The 25738-nt window shown below is 42.9% G+C and overlaps 1 protein-coding gene across 1 annotated transcript in view; it reads left to right on the top strand.

Moving 5' to 3' along the window:
- Positions 1–25738, top strand: part of LOC145359772 (dynein axonemal heavy chain 11-like) — a 375870-nt gene that overhangs the window by 156721 nt on the left and 193411 nt on the right. Inside the window, exons 39-42 of the mRNA XM_080214554.1 lie at positions 2517–2594; positions 18097–18229; positions 20075–20202; positions 22882–23030. Coding sequence (XP_080070680.1) covers positions 2517–2594; positions 18097–18229; positions 20075–20202; positions 22882–23030 — 488 coding nt within the window. The remainder of the gene's footprint in view (positions 1–2516; positions 2595–18096; positions 18230–20074; positions 20203–22881; positions 23031–25738) is intronic.

The raw sequence follows: 25738 nt of genomic DNA, 5'->3' as shown, positions 1-25738 counted from the left end.
AGCAGCATTTTCACAATATCTTTAAAAGTATGTGCGGTGCCAGGATTGGAAGTCACAATGGGAGCTAGATGGAGTCTACTGGGTGGAGTTATGATTATGGACGATGGATTTTCCGTGGGTGAAATCCATGGACATGTATCCGCCTTCCTGACACACTTAAATTGGTGAAGTACCTATAGGTCTCATATACCAGCAGCGGAGAGGAAGTGCCAAAAGAAGGCTCTTTATGGTTAACAGCTATGCCAACAGTAGGCAGCACCAGAGGGAGAGCTTGGTCAGGTTGCAGCCACCCAGGGAAAACCTGGTTTCTGCCAAATCCATGTAGCTGTAAGTCTTGATGCACATTCTCCCATATTTTGGTGACTGTACCAGTATTTTAGCCCTCTGACTATACTAGTCTCAATAAATAATGATGATGCACAAATAAGTAAACGGAAACCAATGTAATATGCAATATTTACAAGTGAAATTTATATTTGAGAAGAACATGTCTTCTCTGTGCTCTCAATCTTAAGTTTTCCCCAGTGGTACAACCCTAACGTCAGCAGCTCAGGTGAAGACGGTCTGTTAAGTGGCCTTTGACCATGGTAGGCTTCCTCTGGAGGACTGTGACCTTGAGAACTCCGTCCCACTGGGGGTTTCCTGCACTGCTGCAAGGGTTTCCTCAATGACCTTGCCTACTGGAGTCAATGCAGTCCATGGCAGAGGGGATGAGAAGAGATCGCTAACTCTCGGAATGCCCTAAGAAGAAGGCCCTGAAGCAGTTGTCATGCATTCTTCCTCTATCTGTGTCCACTGTCGCCTCTCTGTCTCCATAACGAGAGAGGTCTCGGAGCCATGACCCTCTTAAATAAACTTTGCTACAATGAGTCCATTCTAGAGCAATAGAGTACAGGCTAGAGCACACATGGATCGAGTGCTTGATATGGTTTTCCATGGAAGTCACCACCCTTTCCATGGAGGAAGCCATGTACCCAAATGCCTGAGATATGGTAGAACTCATAGCTAGCATGGACCTCTCCATTGCCAACAAAAGCTTCACATGATCTCTTGCAACTAAGCTTATGTTCCACTTAAGCCTGTTAGAGATGCAGGTTGTTATGGTTATGGCCATGGCCTGATGCCTATCTGCAGTGTGGGGCTCAGCAGGAACCTGATTCCCAGCACTGCTCTGAGTGTCAAGAGACATGGCTGTCACACTATCACTCAACTACTAGGATGTGTCTGTCCTGTGATCACCAGATTGTCACCCTGATTCTAAATATGAACCCTCCACAACCTGTGGGGTGTAACTGAGCTGGGAAAGTGTAGGAAGATGTAGCTGACAGTGCATCCTCTAGGACAGTGATGGCCGAAATCGTTGGTGCTGATGTGATTTTCTACTACAGTGAACGGCTGGTAAGACGTGGCCATCCTCTTTCCTCTGTTGTGAATTGTCAGGACTTTTTGGGGTAAGAGTCTTTGGGGTAAGAGTTTGAAACCGCACCTGTTCTTAACTTTTCCCTTGCATTGTGGGTCAGTTTGTTCTCTATGACAATGTCCAGTCATGTGACGCCTAACTCCATTGTCTGCACTCATTCTCAACCCACGTACTGACCTGTTATTTGCATCTAAATGATCAGATAAGGCTACATACTTTGGCCTCCATTCTCATGTGGCACTGTAGCAGTTCACACATTCAGCTGCCTGACATAGCTGCCCTCTCAAATATAAATTAATTAACGACTCCATAGAGATCTCTGGCTAAATCGAGGTGCCAATGCTTCATAAGTATGTCACTGCTGAGAAGAGGAACACTTTCCCCATTTCTATCATCCACTGTCAATATTCTAAACCAAAGTTCATGCAGGCTAAAGGGAGCTCAGTTGGATACGAACTATATGAGGATGAAATTCAATTTGGCCACTGAGCAAAAATGGATGGTAGTGGATCACATGCCCATGATAAACTAAAAGAAAATAGAACCAGTTGTACAAGATGCGGCCAGTGTGCTACTGCTTATGTTGCAATACTGTCAGTGTTAATCTCTCGTTATTCTGTCCTGACAATTGACTTAACTCTAACCTGAGAAGTACTTTCTTATTTAATAGTGTAAATTTCTCCATTTCCAATCAATGCCAATCTTTCTGAATGTGATTGGCAATTTTTAGTTTGCAATTGTTTTAGATTCTGGACAACTTTGTGCTGTGGGCCCCACATAAACGGGGAACTGAGGCAGATTTCCAAAGCACAAACTGGATAAAAGTTCTGAGGTTAAGGATTGAAATTCTGGGGTTTGGGATTGATAAAGGGTGTGATAAAGCATTATCATTTCAGGTGAAAATTGGATAAAAAGTAATCATATGACAGTACAGACAGACCATCTAAAGTGTTATAATATTACAGGCATGGAAACAAAGCCTAATTACATTGCCAGATGTAAGTGGAATTGTTCGGGATTAAAAATACCGGTGTATTCTTCTGACCGGTTCCTTCAATTTAAGTAATCGTTGTTGTCAATGTTACCTTTAACTCAGGTGGTTCAGCTAGAGGAGTTGCTGGCTGTCCGTCATTCCGTCTTTGTGGTTGGAAACGCTGGGACAGGAAAGAGTCAGGTGAGCCAAACACCATTTGTCAAATTGAAAGATTACTCAAGTAAAAATGGTAACATATGTTAAATATCACAGAAACTGAATTGTGTGTCAGAAAAATGCATGGCTCCGTTTGTTCCAGAGTGTTTTGTGGTCAATAAAGGTTTTTGACTTGTAGTCACTGTTGTTAGGAAATCCGGCAAACTCCCATGAACAGCAACATGATAATGAGCAGATGATCTGTTTTTATGATGTTAATTGAGGGATAAACATTGGTCGGGTTACATGAGAGAATGCAAATTCTCTTACTCGTTTTTGAAATAGAGCTATGGGATCCACCCAAACAGGTGGGGCGTGGGTATAACATGTCACTCTAAAGACAGTACTTACAACACCACAACACACTCTCAGCACTGCACTGGAGTGTCAGTCTAGATTTTTGTGCTTAGATCTCCTGAGTGGGACAGAATCCACAACCATTGGCCTCAGAAGCAAGTGTGCTAATAACTGAGCCACAACTGACTTGGTTGATTGAACATAGCATCAGCTTGTGGGAAACACTGGCAAGTTTGCTGTTATTGCCCATTCTGTTCCCCTGGACACTGCTGCACCACGTGATGGTGATTCTCACACTGAAGGAACAACAAAATATTTGCAAACAAGGAAGGCTACCTGGAGCTGACAGTGCTTTTGTCTTTTTCAATGTTAAGGGTCACAGGGAGGAAGGAGTTAAAGTTCAGTAAGTGACTCAGTGCATCTTCAGTGGCACGGTAGCACAGTGATTAGCACTACTGCTTCACAGCTCCAAGGACCTGGGTTCAATTCCCAGCTTGGGTCACTGTCTGTGTGGAGTTTGCACATTCTCCTTGTGTCTGTGTGGGTTTCCTCCCACAGTCCAAAGATGTGCGGGTTAGGTTGTTTGGCCATGCTAACATTGCCCATTAGTGTCCTGAGATGTGTAGGTTTGAGAGATTAGTGGGGTAAATATGTAAGGATATGGGAGTAGTGTCTGGTGGGATTGTGGTCAGTGCAGACTCGATGGGCCAGATGACCTTTTTCTGCACTGTAGGGGTTCTGTGATTCTATGAATAAGATCTTGGCTGATCTAATTTAAACTTCAACATCACATTCCTGCCTATCCCCAATAACCTTTCATCTTCTTGCTTATTATCGATCTAGTTTTGCCTTAAAGATTTTAAAAGCTGAACCTCCACTACCTTTTGCAGAAAATAATTCCAAAGTCTCTCAGCCATTGAAGAGGGAAAAAAAAATCCTCATCTCTCTTAAATGGGGGACGCTTTTTTGTTAAACAGTGGCCCCTAGTTCTAGATTCTCCCAGAAGGGGAAGCATTTTTTTTCCCACATCCACCCTGTCAAATTCCCTCTGCATCTTATCAGTTTCAATTAAACTGCCTCTTACTCATCTAAACTCCAGCGAATACAAGTGTACATGTCCAGTCTTTCCTCCTAAAACAACTCACCCATTCCGGGTATTAATCTAGTATTCTCTGAACACTTTCAATGTATTTACATCTTTCCTTAAATGAGAAGATTGATACTGTACACAGTATCCCAGATGAGCAATGAGTATTTCATTACACTCCTCACTTGAGTCCTGTGAACAGTGGAATGCTTTGCCAGGGGCAAGACATAATCCACTTATGATGGAGCGCACATTCTGTCAGCATTGATATGCCCGGTTTCTGGTGCTGGTCAGTGATGACACCAGGATATTAATGTTAGTGAAATTACTGAAAGTGACTCCATTGAAAGTCAGTGGAGAATGCCTAGACTTTCACTTCTTCAAGGTGGTCATGAATTGGCACTTGATGAATGTTACCTGCCATTTGTCAGCTCAAGGCAAGATATTACCCAGATCCTGTTGTACCTGGAAAGTTTGACCAATAACAACCTGAATTTATATAGCAGCTTTAATGTAACAAAGTATCTCAAGATGCTAAACAACCATGTTGTTCATCAAAATTTGACATTGAGCCACAAAGAAATATCAGGCTAGGTGACCAATAACTTTGTCAAAGAAGTTGTTTTAAGAGACATCTTAAAAGTGGAGCAGAGGCAGAGAATTTTAAGGAGGGAGGGGCAGAGCTGAGGTCCAGAGCGCATTAAAACACAACTCCCAGTAGCAAAGCAATTAAATAAAAACAGAAAGTTCTGGAAAAACTCAGGAGGTCTGGCACCACCTGTGGAAAGAGAAACGGAGTTAATGTTTTGAGTCCATGTGATTCTTCTTTAGAGCTGAAGAAAGATAAAAATGTGATGGGATTTATGCTGTTGACAAGTGAGGAGGGGATGGAAGTAGAGCAAAATGAAAAAAATAAGTCCGGGATAGGTTGGAGGTCAGGAAAGGTAAAATGGTAAAGATGCCATGGACGCAAGACAAAGGGAATGGTAGTGATAGTGTAAAAACCAAAGCAGGATTAAAACAGGAGTTAATAGTGGCATAAAGGTCAGATAGCAGCATTTGCTACTTGCAGAACATGAGAACAAGTTCCAGAGTTGCACGTTTTAAAGTTTATTTATTAAATACAAGTAAGACTTCCATTAACACTGCAATGAAGTTACTGTGAAAATTCCCGCTGCCTGTTCTGGTCAATGCACGTAAACAGCACATCTTTCAGATTGTGGGAGCAAACCGGAGCACCTGGAGGAAACCCACGCAGACACAGGGAGAACTTGCAGACTCCACACAGACAATGATCCATGCCGGAAATCAAATCCAAGTCCCTGGCGCTGTGTGACAACAGTGCTAACCACTGTGCTACCATGCATTCAGTGGAAGGTTGATAAAATCAAAATGGAGGACAGAGTTCATGGTCTGAAATTGTTAAACTCAGTGTAAAATCTGGAAGGCTCTAGAGGGCCTAATTTGAAGATGAGATGCTATTCTTTCAGTTTGTTTTGGATTTTCACTGGAGCATTATAGCAGGGCGATGACTGAAATGTGAACATGAGAGCAAGATGGTAAATTGAAATGACAAACAACAGGAAGGTTGGGGCATGCTTACAAACGGATCGAAGGGGTTCTGCTTAGCTGTCAACCAGTTTGCCTTAGTCTCCCAATGTAGAGTTGACATTTGAAATTTTCTGCCCAGAGGGTTACAGATATTCCATTATTGAACACATTTCAGGATGGGATAGATCAGGCAAGAGCCGAAAAATAGGGTTCACACCTGGTTTCTCACTTCTTGCGATGTTACTGGCCATGTTTCAATATTTATGAGCCTATTTTAAATGTAATTAGTGAGTCTCACATGCTATCGTCCAGGCTCACTTGCCCTGCCCCGATCACCGGTCGAAGTATTCACCGGTGAGGGTCTTGTATGGTTCCCAGAAACAAGGAACTGCATGATGGCCTCGCTCGTGGGATCAGAGGCCATTGAAGACCCCTGGGTGGTTGGATGCAGGGCTGAACAGTGCCCTTTAGTACTGCCAGCATATCACCCTGGCTCTGGGTGGGCTCTGTAGCGGAGGGGAACTCTACATCAGGATTGGTGATCATCGGGGGCAGCGGTTGAGGGGGAGGAGGGCAGGGGGCACAATTGGTTGAGGTGACGATTGAGGGGTGGGGGGGCGATACCTGGGGCAGCAATCAGCTGGTGGGGGGATACACAATTGATTGTGGCGGCTGGGCTGGGGCAATGTTCAGAGCAGCAAATGGGAGGTGGGGCGGGGGGTGAAGTCTGGGGCAGTAATTGAGGGGTGGAGAGGAACAGTGTCTGGTGCAGCAGGGATGGAGGATTGTGGGTAGGGTTGATGTCTGTCTGGGGCAGCAATTGTGGGGTGGAGAGGGCAATGTCCACAGCAGAGATCAGAGGGGTGCAGAGGCGATCAGCCAGCGCGGCAATTGAGTAGTGTGTGGGGGCAATGTCTGGGCAATGATTGCCTGGATGGTGATTGGGGTTGGTGGGGAGTGTACAGTATATGCAGTGCATTGGGTGAGCGAGGTAACTGAGCAATGGTGCCCGTAAAGCTTAGCTGCCAGCTTCCTGGTGAGAATAGGCTCCACCCACCTCTCCTGCTGGTGAGAATCACACCTGGGCATTTGTTCAATTACATGCCGTGCAATTGCGTGTGGGAACTTGTCCAAAAAATGTGCCCATTTTTCTCCCATTTTTGCATGCTTTTGGCACTTCGAATTTTTTTGATAAGGGTGATCTTTTTTAGCACAGTGGGCCAAGAGAATTGCGTGTTGGCCGATTCACAGAATTCCTGCAAGTGTTTGCGCCGCAATTATGCCTCCCGGGCCTGGATCGATTGGGAGGCAGGGCTCATATTTGAATAACCTTTAAAATACAATTTAAATGCAATTAGTGGAACTGGGGACTGAATTCTCCCGCTAGCGTGTTTCACCCCACCAGAAGTATTTCACTCCATTAGAGTTCAGACTAGCTTCCCACTTTTGGGGAACTGGGGGATGACCCCACTGGAGTAAAAGGGGAGACAGTTGAGACCCCCAGGGGATCAGGTGTTGCAGTGGGGGGTGGTAGCCCCTGACAGTGCCAGCCTGTGTCCCCTGGGGGCATCTTGCAGTGCCCATCAGGCATGGGACAGTGCCAAGGAGTTGGGGCTAGGAGGGGGGGAGCGATATGTCAGCTGAGGGGTCCCACTGCCAGTCTGCATGAGGATTGGTTAGGGATGGAGGGAGCCTAGTGATTGGGGTGGCCTGGGTGGTGGGACGGTGATCAGCTGGGCGGGGGGGGGGGTGGTGGTGGTTGGTGTCTGCATCCCTGGGGGTGGGGGTCTGCCCGGGGCTGGTGGGGAGGGGTGTTGGGTTCATCACTGCTGGGGGATGGGTGCTGGAGATCGAAGCACTCTGGGACAAGAGGGGGGTCGGGGCTGGGCCCAGGAATGGTCACAGCAGCCACAGTCGGGGCGTTGGGGGGCTGGAGAGGCAGCACTGCAAGGGTGCCAGACTGGCCAGCAATTGAGTTGGCCAGCAAACTGCAGGCTGATAGATAGGGACCACTAGCATACGTAGAGTTCATGAACTGTCAGCTTCTGGCGTAAATTGGCCCCACCTCCCCCGAGCTTTTAATGATATTCCTGATTGCACTCTGCATTGCACAGAGCATGGGAGATTCTTGTCTGAAGTCACACTGAAAAATCAGCATGATTTACTCCAGTTTTACTGCGAATTTGACACTTAGAACTTTTTTGGGAGAATCACGGTCTTGGTCTCTGGGAATTGAGATGTCTAAAGCATTATGATAAAGCCCAAGGTCAGGCATTGTAGGATTGGGCAGGCTTGACAGACCATATGGTCTACTCCTCCAATCTCTTGTCTGTTGTTCTGTGTGTGAAGTTTGCACAATTGTTTGCAGGCTCCCTAGTGATGCAGGAGTGCCTTTAACTACAAAAGCAACGCCTAGGGGGAACCGCATGTCCACTCTGCCATGTAACAGAATAAAAAAGAGATTCCACTCTCAATGACCAGCTGGTGTGTGACCATAGGCAGCACGTCATGCAGGTCAGTACGAAGTATCCTGGCAACAATCTTAGGATACTTCCACTCTTCAGTCTGTTGTACCAGCTATATTTCAGCCACCATTTTAAAAAAAGCGGCTACTAGGCATCAAGGCGATCAGCTGAAGATATAACTAATAACTCCAGTGTGCACACAATGGCAGTGTACATACGTTGAGAATAAAGTGCCACATAAGATATAATGGAGTTGAACAACGAAATGCTAAAACAACAACCCACTACTTGGACCACATTGGGGGATCTCTGCAGCACTCCTGCTAGGAGAGTTCAGGGTGGGATGCTGCACAACCTTGTCACCATCTGGAAAGAAGTAGGAGCAGGAACATGCGGAGGAAAAAGAGGAAAATGTGGAACAGGAGGAAACAAGATGGTCATGTGTACATCCCTTTCTGCCTGGGTTGATTGTGAAGAATTAAATCAAGTGCTATATCAGTAATCTCATAGCTGTAGAAATTAAGTGTAGAAGTGCCGGGGAAGTTTTTCATGCAGAGAATGATGGGTGTCTGCAACATGCTGCCAGAGGAAGTGGTGGAAGCAGGCACGTTAGTGACATTTTAGAGACATCTGGATGGCTACATGAAAAGGAAGGGAATAGAGGGATACGGACCGAGTAAGGGCAGAAGGTTTTTTTAGTTTAGTTATGGCATCATGATCAGCATGGGCTTGCAGAGCCAAAAGGCCTGTTCCTGTGCTGTAGTTTTCTTCGCTCTTTAATAATAGCTGGAGTTTAAAAATTTTCATTTTTCTCAATAATTTGAAGTTCTTAAAGTGGAACAAGGAAAACGTTCAGGGAAGCCATGTTTTTAATTAACCAACTAAAACCCAGAAAAGGGAGCTCCTGCATTTGGACAAAATAAAACTCCTGATTAGAAAGGGAGAAATCTGCAAGGTGAAGAAATGTTTTGCGGGGAAGTTGAGTGAGAGGCAGTGGTGGAGTGAGCTTAAAGTGAACAGGATGGCTCCTCGAACTGCAGTCAATGTGCAACTCATACTGTGCACGGTCCTGGTCTCCGTATTGCAAAATGGACATTGAAACATCAGAGAAAGAGAATAGTAGATTAACAAAAGATGATATCAAGACTGAAAGGATGCAATATTAAGGAAAGACTGAACAAAGTGGATTTCCTTTTATAAAAAAGAGAAGGCTGTGAAAGGATAGATGCCTTTAAGATTATGAAGGAGTACTGTAGTGTAGATGTAGAGAAGATGTTCCCACTTGTGGGAGATACAAAACTAGGGGACATAAACATAAGGTAGTCACTAATAAACCTAGTAAATAATTAATGGAAAATGAAGTGTGGACTCGCCATCATCTCAGGTGGTTGAGGCAAATGGTATAGATGCATTTAAAGAGGAGCTAGGTAAGTACATTAGGGAGAAAGGAATAGGCAGATGTGGTGATAGAATGAGATTAATAGAATGAGCAGAGGCTTGTATGGACATAACTACTATCAACAAACCAAATTACCTGTGTCTATGCAGTAAATTCCATGTAATTAATATACATGAAGTATTTCCAAGGAGCGCTTCTTGCAGATCTATAATTCAACAGTAATCAAAGTAACCATGGGGAAAATTATTCCTTTAGATGTATCCAGTATCATTGTACACATTTTCTCAGTATCTTAACTGAAATTATGTACATATTTTATTTACAATGCACCACAGATAGCAAATAGATCAATTCTTCTCCCCTATATCACCACATACTTTAACTGTCAGTAGCCATCACTGTTGTCCTTACTTATGCATATATTGATTTTGAGTTGCAAAAATCGATTTAATAAAAATAGGATGGTTAAGTGCAAATGATTTTTAATCGATTACTATAATTCCCAGATATGTGCTCTGACAGTATGAGTATGTTTGAAAATTCCTGTCCTGAAGAAAGTAATAATGTCTGTTCATGAGCTTGCATTGAATGCAACTAGACATGTAATTGCGTACTGGAATGTATTATCAGGTAGCATGCCTTGAAATGAAAATGTTTTGTTTAAAATAAAAAGAAGTAGTGTAAATGACTTTGTGATTACTCTGTTATTAAAAATGAACTGCTATAATACAGTATGATACTTAAGGACTTTGCATTACAATTAAAAGGGAAAGCAGTAAAATGATGAAGTGCATTTTTTTCTAATTTACTTTCAAAATTGCTATAAAGTTTTAAAGATGTAGAATTTGAATTGTACAATTAAAGTAAAATAATAGTTTTCATTGTTGATCAAGAAGTATAATTCCACTCAAACCAAATTACCGACTCGAGAACAGCTTCTTCTCTGCTGCTGTCAAATTTTGAATGGACTTACCTTACATTAAATTGATCTTTCTCTACACCCTAGCTGTGATTGTAACGCTACATTCTGCACTCTCTCATTTCCTTCTCTATGAACGGTATGTTTTGTCTGTATTGCGCACAACATAAGAACATAAGAAATAGGAGCAGGAGTAGGCCATCTAGCCCTTCGAGCCTGCCCCGCCATTCAATAAGATCATGGCTGATCTGTCGTGGCTCAGTTCCACTTTCCCGCCCTCTCCCCATAACCCTTAATCCCCTCTCTTATCAAAAACCCATCAACCCGCGTCTTAAAAATATTTAGCGAGGCAGCCTCCACCACTTCAACGGGCAGAGAATTCCAGAGATTCACCACCCTTTGAGTGAAGAAGTTCCTCCTCAACTCTGTTCTAAACCGCCCCCCCTTTATCTTGAGGCTGTGCCCCCTAGTCCTACTGTCTTTTTTGAGCGGGAAGAGTCTCTCCACCTCTATCCTATCCATCCCATTCATCATCTTATACATCTCAATGAGATCTCCCCTCATTCTTCTAAACTCTAACGAGTACAAGCCTAGTTTATTCAGCCTCTCCTCATAGCTCAACCCCCTCAACTCCGGTATCAGCCTAGTAAACCTCCTCTGCACTCCCTCCAAGGCCAAAATATCTTTGCGCAGGTGCGGCGCCCAAAACTGCACACAGTACTCCAGCTGCGGCCTCACCAATGCCCTATACAGCTGCAGCAAGACCTCCCTACTTTTATATTCAATCCCCCTCGCTATGAAGGCCAGCATCCCATTCGCCTTCCTGACCACCTGCTGCACCTGCAAGCTGGGTTTTTGCGACTCATGCACTTTTCACTGTATGTTAACACATGTGACAATAAGTCAAATCAAAGTATAAATGTATCTATTGTCAACAGGCTGTTCTGAATAATTTGAACCAATAGATAAAAGTGCAAAAATGTGCCTTATGTTTTAAGTTTTTCTTTGTCCATGGCTAAAAAGTAGAACTTTCATCCTGGAATGCTGGGTGAGAGTTTTCCCAGGCAGGGGAATGGCAGGTTTGAGTGCATGCAGGAAAATAAATCCCCTAAAAGTGATGTTGGAATGGGATCTTGATTCCTAATCATTCTGGTTTTCATCTGGTTTTGGAGTACTGCTCCTTCATCAGCTGAGAGACACTCTTCATCAAGGAACAGCACTCCAAAAGCTCGTGATTACAAATAAACCCGTTGGACATTAACTTGGTGTTGTGAGACTTCTTACTGTGCCCACCCCAGTCCAACACCAGCATGTACACATCACAGTTTTCACCTGGGCTGCTTTCTGAAGCTAGTGAGTGCCCTCTGTCCAGCTGCCTGGAAATGGATTTTTCAAATAGCCATTTAAGTCTGCCTTTAAACCCCTGCATTCTGACTTTAACTGCCAGCAATGGGTTCTACATTTCCATCAGGATGGAAGAGGCCAGGGAAAACTGGGGAGTCATTGTTGACTGGAATTTATCTGCTTGGAACACTACGAAAAAAAACTTTGTCAACTACAGTGAAACCCTTTCACAGAATTAATTCTGCTCATGATTGACACCACTGGCGACTTTGTGCACCATCCAAGTACTTTGGAGTTTATTTAGCTGAATCACAACTTCATGGCTATCGGACTTCCCTGCAACAGCAGCATGGACCTCTGAAGAGCTCAGTCATCCCAGGAGCTGTAACTGCTAGAGTAGCAGCATCTTCCCCGTCTGCAACCACTTGCTGCTCCACAGAATAGAGGGGATGTATGAGAATCTACAGCTCAATGAAGATGATATATCCAACACAGGATATAAGTCAACTATGACCTTACTCAACTTGTCAGAACAATGTTGCCTCAGGAAGCAAAGGCTCTTGTGCCAGGTAGTTGCAGACATTTGCAGCCTGTAGAGCCATACACCTGCCCAAGAGAGCCAAGCAGCCATAGAATCCCTACAGAGCAGAAGGAGGTCATGCAGCCCATCAAGGCTGCAGCAACAACAGGCTTATTTAACAACACTTATTTACCCCACTAATCTTCCTGACACAAAGGAGCAATTAGCATAGACAATCAACCTAAACTGCATATCTTTGGGATGTGGGAAGAAACCAGAGCACCTGGAGGAAACTACACAGACATGGAGAGAAATGCAAACTCCACAGAGACTTTCACCCAAGGCCGAAATTGAATCTGGCTATGTGGCAGCAGTGCTAACAAGTCTGCACCGACCACAATCCCACCCTGGCCCTACTCCCATAACCCCACATATTTACCCTGCTGATTCCCCTGACACTAGGGTCAATTTAGCATTGCCAATCAACCTAACTCACACATCTTTGAGAGGAAACCGGAGCACCCAGAGGAAACCACGCAGACATGGGGAGAATGTACAAACCGCACTTAGACAGTGACCGGAGGCCAGAATTGAGCCCAGGTTCCTGGTGCTGTGAGTCAGCAGTGTGCCACTGTGCTGCCTCTGCATCCTCTCATGAGGATCTGTGAAGGACCTTTCGGAGTTGAAAGACACATGTTTGTGTTGAAAGTAGGTGGAATCAGGTTACAAATCTGACATAGTGCAGATTGAGAGATTTGATATATTGATGACTTCAGTTCACTATGCATGACAGTTAAGTGCCAGAAACAGTGCATCATCTAATATTGTCACCAGGTTTTTGGGGCACCGTCATCTCGCCATTACTGACACCAGATAGTTATTCCATTCTGCCGATCTCTAGGGCCTTCTAATCCATTGCAGATCCAACCATGATTCTCTGTCTCTCCCTGGAATTGTGACTCCTCATCTGCAGTGGGAGAGGGCAGAAAATTGAGTATGAGAGACCATTTAGCCGAGCGTCTGTCATGGGGAAATTGCTAGAATCCATTATTAAGTAGGTTATACCAGGATATTTAGAAAATCATAGTGGGGTCAGGTAGAGACAACATGGTTTTGTGAAAGAGAAATTGTGTTCAACTAATTTGTTAGTTCTTTGAGGACGTAATAAGTGACAGTGAGAAAGGGAACCTGTAGATGTAGTGCACTTGCTTTTGCAAAAAGCACTTAAGGTTCCACCTAAAAGGTTGCAACACAAAATTGATCCTAATGTGGGATAATAGCATGGATGGAGGATTATTTGAACAACAAAAATTAGAAAGCAGGGTTAAACAGGTACTTTCCAGGCTGGCAAACTGTAACTAAGTGAACGAGTGAATTGAATGCATGGTAGCTAAATCTGCTGATGGCACCAAGATTTGTGGGAAAATAAATTGTCAAGCGGAGGTAAACAGTCTACAAAAGGATTTAGACAGATAAAGTGAGTGGGCTAAAATTTAGCAGATGGCATATAATGTGGAAAAATATGAACTTGTCTACTTGGGTAGGAAGAGTTTAAAAAAAACATTATTTTTGAGAGAGATTGCAGAATTAAGTAATGCAGAGATACTGTGTACAGTTTCGGACCCCTTTTTTGAAAGTTAAAAGCAGCACACCGAAGGTTCACTTCACTTATACCTGGGAAGGTCTTGTCTTAGGAAGATAAGGGTCTATATCTGTTGAAGTTTAGAAGAATGAAAGGTGATCTTATTGAAACATATAAACTCCTGTCGAGACTTGATAGGGTAGATATTGGGGAGGCTGTTTCCTTTTGTGGGAGGGTACAAGAGCTAGTTTAAAAATAAGAGGTCTCCCTTTTAAGACGAAGGCGAGAAGTAAGTATTTTTTCTCTTGAGGATTGTGGTCGGGGGAAACCCTCATCTTTTGAAGCAGGGTCATTCAATTCAAGGCTGGATTGGACAGGGAGCCTGGAATTGTGGGGGACAGACAGGAAATTGGAAGTGAGACCACATTCGGATCAGCCATGATATTGCATGGTATTCATGTTGTAGAGATTCCGGCGTTGGACTGGGGTAAACACAGTAAGAAGTCTCACAACACCAAGTTAAAGTCCAGCCAGTTTATTTGATAGTAATCCCACAGCGAAAATTCTTTTTGGAAACTGTGTTCCTTCGTCAGGTATGTGGAAGGTTCTGATCAGAGAATGGCATATAAAGTCACACACAGTTTACAGAATACTGATTAGAATGCAAGTCTTTACAGCTACCCTGCTATTCAAGTCTTCAAGATGCAGACAGTGTGAGTGGAGATAGTACACATCGCTTTAACCTTTGCTAATGCTGTCTCCAGACAGGACAGTAAGTGAGATTTTACAAGCCCTGGCAAGTCATGGGGGTTACAGATAGTGTGACATGAACCCAAGATCCCGGTTGAGGCTGTCCTCATGTGTGCGGAACTTGGCTGTCAGTCTCTGCTCAATGACTGCGCTGTCATGTGTCGTGAAGGCCGCCTTGGAGAACACTTACCTGAAGATCAGAGACTGAGTGCCCATGACCGCTGAAGTGTTTGGCAACAGGAAGGGAACAGACTTGCCTGGTGATTGTCGAGCGATGTTCATTCATCCATTGTTGTAGCGTCTGCATGGTTCCCCAATGTACCACGCTTTGGGACATCCTTTCCTGCAGCATATTAGGTAGGCAACATTGGCCAAGTTGCAACAGTATGTGCCACGTACCTGGCAGATGGTGTTCTCACATGAGATGACGTCATCCATGTCAATGATCCGGCATGTCTTGCAGAGGTTGCTGTGGCAGGGTTGTGTGGTGTTGTGGTCACTGTTCTCCTGAAGGCTGGGTAGTTTGCTGTGAACAACGGTCTGTTTGAGGTTGTGTGGTTATTTGAAGGCAAGCAGTGGGGGTGTGGGGATGGCCTAGGTGAGGTGTTCGTCATCAGTAATGATATGTTAAAGACTCTGGAGAAGATGTCGTAGCTCCTCCACTCCAGGGAAGTACTGGATAACGAAGGGTTCATGTCGCACTATCTGTAACCCCCATGACTTGCCTGGGCTTGTAAAATCTCACTTACTGTCCTGTCTGGAGACAATACACTTCTCTTTAACCTATGCTAATGCTATCTCCACTCACATTGTCTGCATTTTTAAGACTTGAATAGCAGGTTAGCTGTAAAGACTTGCATTCTAATCAGTATTCTGTAAATGGTGTGTGACTTTATATGCCCTTCTCTAATCAGAACCTTCCACATACCTGACAAAGGAACACCGTTTCTGAAAGCTTGTGAGATTACTATCAAATAAACTGATTGGATTTCAACCTGGTGTTGTGAGACTTCTGACTGTATTGCATGGTAGAACAGGTTTGAAGGGTTGGGTTGGCATGGCCTACTTTTGCTGCTAAGTCAATGTTCCATGTTTTCTAACAGTGGATCCAGGTCCTGGTGTTGTTCACAGCCTCTGCTGTTTTCAGCCAAACCTGTTTGCTCAGCCTGACTGGCCTTCACCTCCTGTCCTTGGGGTAGAGGATTTCACTACTGGCCCTCACTGCCATCCGTCATTACCTCCGAAAACCAGAGGGGTGGCCTATCCATCTCTTGCTTCCATCATCTGAGAGTTTGTTTTTCTTTCACAGCCTCATTCACTGTTTCCGTTGTGAGTCCTGCAGGGGCCCTTTAAGTCAAAACCTTTCATTGACTCATTTGTTGTATCATCCCTCCAGAATGGTTGGGAAACCCAAAATCAGAATACTGATGTCATGGCTTAGTTAACAAGCCATGGCTAAGCCCACTAGTGAATTTGGCCAGGTTTGGGCATCCTAATGATCCTGTCATTTTGGCAAGGACTGAGGTGACAAGATGCTGCTCAGTATAACGTGGTTATCCACTATGACAAGGTGCTGCTCATTATAACCTGGTGTCTGCCGCAGCCCGGGGTGTCCCCTAATGATAAGATGCTCTCATATAACCTGGGTGTTCACTATGGCCTTGCATTTGTTAGATAATTTTGTTGAAATTGGATTTGTGCTCAAATGGTCTTTGTTTACTCTGACATTGATTTTGAGTTTTAAAGAGCCAAATGTTGGCTATGGCATCCAATTTAGTGGCTCCCTCTAGTGCTAACATTATTAAGGGAACTTTCCTTCCCCAAGAATTACTCGAACAATCAGAAGATGCCAATCGGTACTACCTGCCCACCAAGCCACACCACTCCTGCCTTGCATTGGAGCCAGTCTGTCAGTCTCTTACTCCCAAATCCTATACCTGTCTTCAGGGGCACTCAACTCTAAGCACCATCATCCTGCGTACGCAGCCTGGCTCCAATACAGATCCTCATGAAATGCCACTAGCCACATCTTACCAATTCGAGTACATTCTCACTATTCCTACTTTCTGTCTGCTATTGCCCTACTTCAGGCACCTCTTCAAATCAGGTTTATCAGGCATGATCTGCTCTTTACAAATCAATATGGGGTCTCTTTGTTCAGCTCAAAAATTTGAATGTGTCCACTTACTCATTACTTAATTATAGACTCGAGTAATTTCCCCAAAACAGATGTTAGGCTAACTGTTCTACAATTCCCCAGTGAGTGGTCTCGCATCACCAGGTTAAAGTCCAACAGGTTTATTTGGTAGCACGAGTTTTCAGAGTGCTGCTGTTTTATCAGGTGATAAAGCACTGCTGCTTTATCACTCACCTGATGTTGTGACACTGCTTACTGCATCTACCCCAGTTCAACACTGGCAACACCACATTATAATTTCCCAGTTTCCCTTTTTCAACTTTTTTAAAAAGCGGAATAGCAAGTACAGCTTTCCAATCTAAAGGGATGTTACCTGAATCGATAAAACTTTAGTGGATTACAATTAGGGTATCTGCAGTTGTCTCACCTACCTCCTTTAGATTCCTGGAGTGGGGACCATTTGCGATTTGTCACACTTTAGGGCAATTATTTTCTTCATTCTGTTATTTTGCTTAATTTTTTTATGTCTTCCATCCAGATTCAATATCAGTTTCCTTGTGATGTTTGGAACACTCTGTGGTAAATACTGGTGCAAAGTAATTATTCAACTACCATTTTCTTAGTTTCATTGGCAGTATCATCATTATCAGTTATTAAGGGACTCATATCGTTCTTAAGCACACTGATTTTCCTAATATCATAACATTTCATTACAAACTGAGAGGCCCAGGCCTCTGTTTTTGAGTTGTTATTAGAGGACAGTCACTGAGACTTTTAGCACCTTCATATTATCAACCCCACAGTGTTGTATGAAAGTAGAATGCATGCCTAAAAGACAGAATCAGTTGAAAGGGAGAAAGGTACTTGGTGAATATGTTTACGAAGGGATATAGGGAAATGGAAGGAAAATTGGAAGTTGTGCAATAGAAGCAAGTTGGCCAACCTGTCTTATGGTGCGGTACAGTAAAGTTTAGGATTGGTACAGTATCAGCAATCAATATGCATGGTGGTGCAGTGGGTAGCACTGCCACCTCACAGCGCCAGGGACCAGGATTCAGTTTCTGGCATGGGTCACTGCTGTGCAGAATCTGCACGTTCTCCCTCTGCCTCTGTGGGTTTCCTCTGGGCGCTGCTCCAGTTTCCTCCCATAGTTCGAAAGACGTGCTGGTTAGGTGCATTGGCCATGCTAAATTCTCCCTCAGTGTACCCAAAACAGGCACCGGAGTGTGGTGATTAGGGGATTTTCACAGTAACTTCATTGCAGTTAATGAAAGCTACTTGCGACACTAATAAATAAACTTTACTTCATATTTTAAATGTATTTCTTCACAAAAATTGATTTTTAATAGAAAAGTCAAATGATTTAACGATGAAACTTGTGTAATGTGTTCCACTTGAATAATTAACATCTGGATTAATATTCTTTTGATGTATAGATATTAAAGACTTTGTACAGGACATATGTAAACATGAAACGAAAACCTGTCTGGAATGATCTTAACCCAAAGGCCGTCAGCACAGATGAGATGTTTGGTTTTATATATCCTGCAACCCGAGAGTGGAAGGATGGCAAGTATCCTAAAAACTGTGTCTTGAACAGTGGTAGCCCTGCTGATTTAAAACTGGAGTGAGGATTATGGATGAAGGCATTCACCTGACTATTTGATTTACCAATAAGAAGCATCTTACTGCTGCCAAATAGTCAAAAGATTATTAAATTACAATCCATGTTCATTCCTCAGTTAAATCAATGAAAATAGAGGCATAAAAGTGCATCAGCAGAATAGCATTTTTAATCTCTCGGCATTTCACTTTTATAATCATCAGGGTAAAGGACGTCAGTATTGGGGGGTGAAATACTTATGAACTTTTGAGGATCTGGTTTCAGTATCTATAGACTGCAGGACCATAGTTGTTATGTGACCCCACTGAAAATGCAAAGGCCTAAACTAATGATCCAGAGACGCGAGTTCAAATCCCAGCACAGCAGCTGGAGAATTTACATTCACTTCATTAAGTAAATCTGAAATAAAATATGTTACTATCAGTAATGGGGTTCTGTGCAACTACCAGATTGTTGTAAATACACATCTGGTCCATCCAGTGTCCTTCAGGGATGTAAATCTGTCGTCCTCACCTGGTCTAGTCTGTTAGTGCACCTGGACTGACAACAAATGATTAACTCTTAACTGCCCTCTGTACAGTCAGTGAAGCCACAATGAAAATACCCAATAAAACCAAAACTGGATGGATCACCTGGCATTGACTGAAGCTTCAGACACAACAAAGGCAAACCCAGCCCAGCTTATCATGCAGAGCCCACATAAAAAACATAAGAAAAAGTGACTGGAGTAGGCCAATCAGCCCTTGGAGCCCACTCCATCATTCGGTGAGGTCATGACTGATCTTCTATTTCAACACTATTTTCCCGTAGTCTTCCGGCATCCCTTGTTGTTAATAATCTGTTACTCTCAGTCATACCGCTAACATCAGGGGACAAGTGCTGGAATTGGCAGAGTGGTCTCATAGACTAGTCGTACAACAACTTAACATAGGCACAGATATTCATCCCAATCTGGTATGCAGTCAGGCAATTCCCTGGCTTTGCGAACCCGACTTTTAAAAATATCTGTCCACAGGTCAGATTTTTGTTCATAAAGAACCGGCTGAAATAGGAATTAGGGTGGGGGACCCTAGATTGAGTCTGCTGAGTGCAGAAGTGGACTGGGTGGAAGATCAGTCTCTGTGCTCCAGCAGTATGTTTAAATAAATAAAAGAAAATTAAAATGAGAACTAACCCACGCTACTCTTCCCACACACTCTCAACCATGGATTATGCCTCATTCATGCCAACCTTCGTTCTTCCTGCTCACCTTGCTTGGGCCTTCATTTCCCTAAGCCAACCTATATCCCTCTACCCAACCCCATGGCCCCTCATACCACCTATACCAGTCCATTGCTGCCATCTGCCATCCTTCACCCTTATCTCCTCCATGCCACCTGGCCTAGTATCCTTTGACACTTCATTGAAAGCTTTGATACTCCCTTGATAACTTGACCATTCTTTGACAGCTTGACAATTCCTATGAGTTTTGCATTAAAAGTGCAGAATCAAATTTATCCAGGGCCAAATCTTTTTCTTATTTCCTGGCTTGCAGACCCTAAGACTAATTATAGCAATTCTCTTAAAATCCCAGGTAAAAATGTGTTAACTCAACACAGATTATGCTGCTTTGTATAGCTCCCTACCTTCTGAAAAAAACAGGCAGCGGTGAAATCTGAATGGACATTACACTCTCAGCTTTTGCATGTTGTAATTTTTTGACAGGCAGAAAAATCTTGAAATGTAGTTGAAAGTTAGTTTAGTAAAGCTGTGCATAACCTGAAATTCCTCTATACTTCTGTTGTTTACAGGCCTTTTTTCTTCTATCATGAGAGAGCAAGCCAATATCACTCACGATGGTCCAAAATGGATTGTGCTGGATGGCGATATTGATCCCATGTGGATTGAGTCACTAAACACAGTTATGGATGATAATAAGGTAGTTATGGATGATAATAAAATAGATAATGCTTTCTGTACGGGGCAGCGTAAGTGTGTGCTAAGAATTTTCAAAACGCTCAAGATGGACTCTTATCATCTGAAACCATCGATTAAACCATTCAAAAAAATGTGCATGTGTATTGTTCTGTTCTCTTGTAATTCCTCCCATCTCACAAATGTCCTAATAATCTGAAGCATGTCTACTTAACAATCTTTCATTTTATTTTTAAATCTACTCTTAATGTTAACAAGCAAAATCTTATTTTCATCTATCCTTTCCTTTCACTCTTACCTTGATGATCGAGGCAAAGAGCCCCTGTTCATATTGTATTCAAACCATTAGAACAACAACAGTTTTATCCCATCAACTCCATTCTACCCTTTGCTGTTCACTAAGGACTCCATTAAGAACTCTGATGCTGTTGTTACTTAGATGTATGCTTTTAAACTGACTTCTGTTCTGTGCTATTTATTAGCCTCTGAATCCTGGATACATTTTCTTCTGGAAATTTGTTTTCCTTACAAAATATCCCCATGAATGATGGATTGGACTACTCCCAAGTCCCTGTCATTGTGTTTGATCATAAGTGTGGGGGGAGAATATGGCATGATGCCCAGAAATTAGGTTCACGCTGATGTGAATTTACAATGGGATCTTCTGCTGGTGCCCACTTTGGTGGGTTGGTAAATCCGCCCAGGGACTGCCATGATCCTCATTTGCATCTCATTAGTGGCTGCAGGTGAAGGTCCGCCTTCCCCACACCAGGTTCTCCATGATGAGAAAACATGCTGATGGGAAACAATGTTTGGATCAATGTGGCATGCAGATGCTTGGATTCATCTGAACAATGCCTGGGACTGCCTCTAGAATGCAGAATGGAGGCTGCCAGCCACCCTGGAACACTAAAGCAGTGGGTCAGGGGAGCGTCTGCAGGTAAGCCTTTCAGACTAGATGGCCTGGAGGGCATCCATCTTCCAAACTCAGAATATTCCTGAAAATCCGTTTTGTTCTCAAAAGATCCATCTTCTGTCTTCATTTTCAAAGGTCCACCATCTTTCTTCAATAGTGCCTCAGTGCTGTTGGCGCCTTTTCAATATGGCATCTGGACATGATGCAATCTCTACGCCACCTGGGCCTGCGCCACCACTGAAAACAGCATGAAATAGCCGGGTGCATAATTCACGAGATTGGGTCCAGAAGGTTTGGTTTGATTTCCTGCTGACCACTGCAGTGGGTAACGTTCCACCGTCCTACATCGCTATGGTATTTAGTCTCAAATTGGGAAGCAATCCACCATGATCTTTTCTCAGTTTTCTCAAGTAATCAAAACTTGTTTAACCTATATTGCATGCCTACAGTGCACACAATTTCAATCCCATTATAATGGCTGAATCACAACACTTGCCCCTCCAACATTTTTTTGTTTTGAAAATTCAAGCATGCTACTGTCTAACCATTACTTCCTGATTTATCTCATTGCTTACTATTGATTGTGTCCTACTCTGCACCCTAGTTTCTCAATAATAAAAATACCTAGGAGTTACAAAGCTTCCATTTTAATGCTGGAGTCTTGGGAAGCATCCCTCAGCAAATCCACACAGCAGTTGTAGTGCTAAAGTATTTGGATACAGTCATTTTATAATTTCTTTCCTCGCAGTCAAGTTAGAATTTTTGGAGCTGATCGCTCTCTCCTTCTCCCTCTCTCTCTCTCTCTCCTGAGTTAATTGGTATCCATGGTATCATACAAGTTATAACACAGGAGGAGACTGTTCCATTCTAACTCTTCAAATCTTTTATTAGTTTGTATTTCTATTTCTTTATTTCATTCTTTATTCTGTCCAATATTTCTCAAATTGTTAATGGTATGTTATCGGTTCCAGTAAATATGTGTTCGTATTTCAAGTTCAGATGGCCCTCTGACTGGACAAAGTAACTTCGTCCTTTGTCCATCTGGTGAAAAGCCTGAGTCTATGTCCGCTAGTTACCAATTCATAAAGTCCCTCTTTTTTCAAGCCTGTCTTCAGTTATGTCCTCTCATTTTTGATCTAATTTAGTGATTCTTTATTGTATCCTTTATGTTTCAAGTATCGTTGTTGAAATTGACTGGAACTGCAAGCATCAGTGGCCTAATCAATATCTTCTATGAGTTCCATATTGCTTCCTTACTAACATCTATGTTTAGGACCCTGATATAAAATGAAGAATCCAATTTGCCCTTTTTGGCTACATCTACCTGAAACCCAACCATTAAAGAGTTGGGGATAAAAATGTTGACATCGCTACCTAGGTTGTAGCCGGCAAGCTGATCATGTGTTTATTTTAGAATCCAGCTGATTCTATTGCAATGGAATGACAATGAAAATTAGGCAGGTGCCACAATGAGAAGGTGACTCAATCATCTAGACCCATCAGCCAGGGGACTGAGGATAAAAATCTTCCTCTGATCTTCACCCTAAGATTTATTTGTTCCTTCACTTCAAAGTCTCGTGAAGTTGAATTTCTGTTTGACGTTTTTATAGTGTTTTCGCAACATTTTCTCTTGTCATCAATTTGTTTTGAGGAGAAATATTTGTGTTTTCTTCTTTATTTCATTTAAAACGTTCAGCTTCAACTATTTTACTGTTGTTATAAATTGTAGTGTGTGTTGAAAATCATTTTTTGATATTTGCATTGCAGGTCTTGACACTTGCCAGCAATGAACGCATTCCACTGAATCCTTCCATGCGCCTCTTGTTTGAAGTGAGTCATTTAAGAACAGCTACACCGGCCACTGTTTCCCGAGCGGGCATTTTATATGTTAATCCCCAGGATTTGGGCTGGAATCCGTGAGTTATTGATTTTTAAAATTTGTGTTAGTGATAATACAAATGTCTATGCATGTTTTGCATCGCACCTTTTAGTTGATGGGTTGTGCTTGCTTGTTTCATGTTCGCTGTGGCACTCTCAGTTTTGCTTAGAGTGTTGTGGGCTTAGCTCCCACTCCAGAGCACTAATGGCGTGCTGCATTCTTTGATATGTTGTTTTGGATGAGACATTAAACCGAGGCCCTGTCTGGCGTCTTGGATGGGTGGAAAAATCTCATGGCACTATTTTGAAGAGCAAGGAGTTATCCCAAATTTCCCATATTTATCCCTCAATTGATATCACCAAAACAGATTATCTTAGCATCAACACTTTGCTGCTTGGGGGAACATACTGTACACAAGTTAGTTAACATGTTTTCTATGTTATAACAATGCCATTGCACTTCAAAAATAAAGCAAAATCCTCAGATCATGAAAGGTGCTAGATAAGTCAAATCTTTTTGTTCAGCACATAATAAGACAGACCTGTTACTGTAAATCAAAGGCTAGGTAATTTTTATACTTATGGAGGCATTATATACACAAGAAATAGAAGAGCAGTACACCTCCAGCCTGCCCTGACATTCAATATGATCATGGCTAATGTATGCCAACTCAGTTCGTTTTCTGTGCCATTTTCCCAAAGCCCTGTATCCCTCGAACTATCACATATTTATCCACCTCCACTATAAATACCTCTAATGATCCAGTCTCCACTACCCTTTGGGGTGGCGAATTCCAGAGATTCACTACCCTCTGCGAGAAGAAATTTCTATACACCTCAATTTTAAATAACCGGCCCTTTATCTTGTAGCTATGTCCCCTTGTTTGAGACTCTCACATTAGTGAAAACATCTCACCATCTAACCTGTAAAACCCCTTCAGGGTCTTATACATTTTGAATAAGGCTATCCTTCTCTCGGCTAAACTCCAAGGAATACAGACCCAGACTGTTTAGTCCTTTGGTAGTACCGAACTTTAGTATTGCTTGAAAAAAAGGTATGCTGTTGAAGCTTTACACCTTACATTCATCAGGACAAAAGGGAGCAACAGTTTATACTATATGAGAAAAGTGTCAATTGGCTGGCAGGTTTATTCTGGTTGAAGTGTTACCATGGAGAATATTTAATTAGAAAAATGTTCTGATGCATTTTAGAGTGATGTAAAAAGCTAATAAGTGGCACTTTAGTCAAATAAAGAGATAATAGTGGGATGAAGTCAAAGGGGTGGGTTTTAAGAAGGGTCTGAATGGAGAGAGAGGTGGTGAAACAGCAGGCTTTACATGGGCAGTAGACCGTGAAGCTCACAGCCAGCAATGAAGGAAGGGTAGGGATGTCAAAAAGGATAGGATTTAGAGGAACTGTTGTTCTCCAAGGTGATTTAAGGCTGAATGAGGTTATAGAGAAAGAGCTGAACAATGACATGAATGGATTCAAATGTAATGATGTCGATTTTAAATTGGAGGTATTGGGGGACCAGGAGCAAGTGCTGGTGATAGACGAGTGTGACTTGCTGTAGAATAGAATACAGGCAGGAGAATTATTGATGAACTGACATTTAGAGAGGGTGAAGAATTAGAGTGTGGGTAGGAGAGCAGCGGAATAGTTGAGTCTAGAAGCGACACAGCCGCATGTGAGATTTTCAGCAGCAGGTAAGTTGAGTTAAGGATGATGATGAGCAATGCTTCAAAGGTAAAGGAGGGCAGGTTTTGTGGCAGAATGTTTCTGAGAATCAAATTAGATACCTTTATTATGAGCAAAGTGAAACAATAGTCAGTGAGGAATATTGGATTAGCTGAGATTAGCGAGCTAATGATAGGGTGTCACGGTGATGGTTTCAGTCTTCCCAACATTAAACTGGAAGAAATCACAATTCATCCAACACTGGAGAAAGGACAAGCAGTCTGACAACACAGGCTCATGGAAGGGTCAAGAGAGGGGCTGATAGCAGAACTAAGTATCATCATAGTCAACTTGGAAGATGACCCCATGATTGTAGATGTCTGTCACAGAGTCTGTTCCTCCATTCTTCTTCCTGGAAACTCTCTGAGGCTGAAGCAGATTGTTTGCAACCTGAGTCCTATTAGATCTTGAGCTGAGCTGCCAAACTCTTCCTATCTCCATCGCCAACTTCCACTTTGGTACTATCATACATTTCATTCTCTGTCTCAAGTCATCTGCTACTAACATCCTCACCTACAGCTTTGTTGCCTTTTGGATTAGTCATTCCAATGTTTTCCTGGCCAATATTTCAACGTATACTGTTGTAAACTCAAGCTCATTGCAAATTCTGCTGCCTATGTCCTAATTCGCTTCAAGTCCTGTTCACCCACCAACCCTGAACTCACTGACCTCCATTGGCTTCTGGTTCTTCCACACCTTAATTTTTAAATTCTCAGCCTTGTTTTCAACTTGCTGCAGAGCCTCCCCTTCTCTATTTCTAACCCAGTCATGCCAACTCTCCAAAGATTATTGAGAGACGCAGCCTTGCTTGTGATCCTATGCCAGAATATACAAATTTCATGATGCTTATTTTTTGTAAACATGTAGTGCCCAAGCAAGAGGCCCAGCCTTTCCCAAAGTTCACCAGATGGAGGCTTCAGCAGTCATGGGGCAGATAGCTTATGCTGACTGACAATCACTATCTCCTGTAGGTGATCAGTCTGCTAATGACCAGAACGGCATGGGTTT

Source organism: Carcharhinus amblyrhynchos, chromosome 2 (genome assembly GCF_965287045.1).
Source record: "Carcharhinus amblyrhynchos chromosome 2, sCarAmb.v2.hapA, whole genome shotgun sequence".
Taxonomy (NCBI): Eukaryota; Metazoa; Chordata; class Chondrichthyes; order Carcharhiniformes; family Carcharhinidae; genus Carcharhinus; species Carcharhinus amblyrhynchos.
This window is presented reverse-complemented; position numbering and strand designations above follow the sequence as displayed.